The following is a 1,890-nucleotide window of genomic DNA, read 5'->3' as shown; positions in this document are numbered from 1 at the left end:
GACCACAATTCTATTTATAGACCTAGTTTAGATCATTCATTAATCCACTCGCACGAATAATAAATTTGCTTACCCTAACTAATTTGACGCGATAGTCGCAAGCACGACGACGGTTTCCGGTTGACGTCATCCAGGGGCCTTCTTTTCTTCGGTAATCAATTGCTGAAGATCTTTTTCTCGACTGAATAATTCTGACGAATCAAACTTGAGTCGCGCAGGATGTCCGAGCTTTTTGTCGCGCACTTGGTGAATATCACGTTGCTGGCTCCGTCTTCACTTGACTCTTGGAATTTCTTGATGACATATGGATCGACAACGACCTTCAATTGAAGCCTGGAGCGAGCTGGTGAGGTGGGGAGTCGAGCAAGGAATGATAGGTTCGACGAGATCGAGCAGGGAAGAACGAGGTTCGACAAGCTCGACGACGATACGAGAGGGTAACGTATATAAAGCTGTAGGTTTGGCGAGCTGACGCAAGTGACAGAGACAGCCGCGTATGGCAGCAGTACGTTGAAAGTCTATGGATTTGGGTGTTTTATCGAATAAGCGGGATGCGAGGAGCCAAATAATTACTTGAACATGGTCGATGGTGAGGTCTGCGGGAAAGAATATGAGCACACGACGCGGCACATCGAATGCGCATAGCTTCAAAACCACGCGCGCGAGACCCAACTACTGTGCGATGCAGAGAGAAACTCGACCGGCGCAGGGCACCATGGCCGGATGGGGAGCACGCCGGCGAGCTCACGCGGCGCGCAGGGAATCCGACCAGGGCGTGCGACCGGCCGGCGAGGGAATGGAGCAGGGTCTGAGCAGAACACAAAGAAACTCCAGGAGAGAGAAGCTGCTGGACAGAGGGAGCTATGGCGCTGGTGCAGGGATCTGGCAGCACGCGCAGGAAGCTCGGCCATGGGGAGCGGATAGAGCTCGGGCTGCTCGGCGAGCAGAGGGGCAGGGCGAACTACGGCGCGCAGAGAAACTTGGCCGGGCGCAGGAGCTATAACCGCACGACAGGGAGAGCTCCGGCGAGCACAGGAATTTGAGCGCGCCAGCAGGGAGAGAAGACGCGCAGAGGAACTCGGCAGCGAGAGCAGAGCAGGGGCTGAGCTCGTGGCCATGGAGGGATCTCGGTCGGTCGTACAGGGAGCCATGGGAGAGGGAATCGGACGCGCCATGACTGGAGCTGGGAGCTTCGGTCGGCTGGAAGGGGAAGCACGACGCGCGGTACTGGAAAAAAAACTGAGCCGGCCGACCGGACCTGGGACTAGGTGGCTTCGGCCAGGGAACAGGCGCGCCGGCAGGGGAAGGCCAGGAAGGAGCGAGCTGGGGAGATAAATACCACCGAACGGCGGCAGGATATTTCTGAAGCTGAGCGGTGGCAACCGGCGAGCTGTGCCCACAGCAAATGTCCCCGCGCGATCACGAGAGAAAAATCCTGAGCAGAGGAGCGGCGGGGATAAGGAAGAAGATGAGCTCAGGCGCCGCTTGAAGAACCTGCGTACGGCAAAAATATCGGATGGGAGCGATGAGTGGATGAGCACAAGGAAAAATGTCTAGCGTTGTCCACCGTGCAAGGGAGAGTTTGATACGTGGAAAAGAAAAGGCTGGGAGAGAAACGGATTTTGTTTTCCCACAGCCGATTGCTTGCAGCAAGGGAAAAAGATTTTCTTTTTTTTGTCAGCACAACTAAATATGTATTTTAGGATTAGAGTTTAAAAGAGGCACAAATAAGTTGGATCAGAATAGTGTTGGATACAAAAAGTTAGATAGAATTTGATTTAGTGAATACTCTCGGAATCATGAGTTTTTTTACTAGTTATTTATACCCGAAGTTTTGGATCCGGCAAGAAACGATAATCCGAATCGAACTGATTTCAACTTCGATATTGT

The 1,890-nt window shown here is 53.0% G+C and overlaps 1 protein-coding gene across 1 annotated transcript; it reads right to left on the bottom strand.

Moving 5' to 3' along the window:
- Positions 1-647: 647 nt before the first annotated feature.
- LOC109939727 (uncharacterized) lies at positions 648-1,175 on the bottom strand. The gene has a single exon (XM_020538042.1). It carries the CDS (start codon positions 1,173-1,175, stop codon positions 648-650), a length of 528 nt encoding a protein of 175 aa, XP_020393631.1.
- Between the last annotated feature and the right edge of the window lie 715 nt (positions 1,176-1,890).

This window comes from Zea mays, chromosome 5 (assembly GCF_902167145.1).
Source record: "Zea mays cultivar B73 chromosome 5, Zm-B73-REFERENCE-NAM-5.0, whole genome shotgun sequence".
Lineage (NCBI taxonomy): Eukaryota > Viridiplantae > Streptophyta > Magnoliopsida > Poales > Poaceae > Zea > Zea mays.
This window is presented reverse-complemented; position numbering and strand designations above follow the sequence as displayed.

Coding starts and splice junctions, on each gene's coding strand:
- LOC109939727 (XM_020538042.1), bottom strand. CDS start 1,175: ATGGCGCGTCCGATTCCCTCTCCCATGGCTCCCTGTACGACCGACCGA.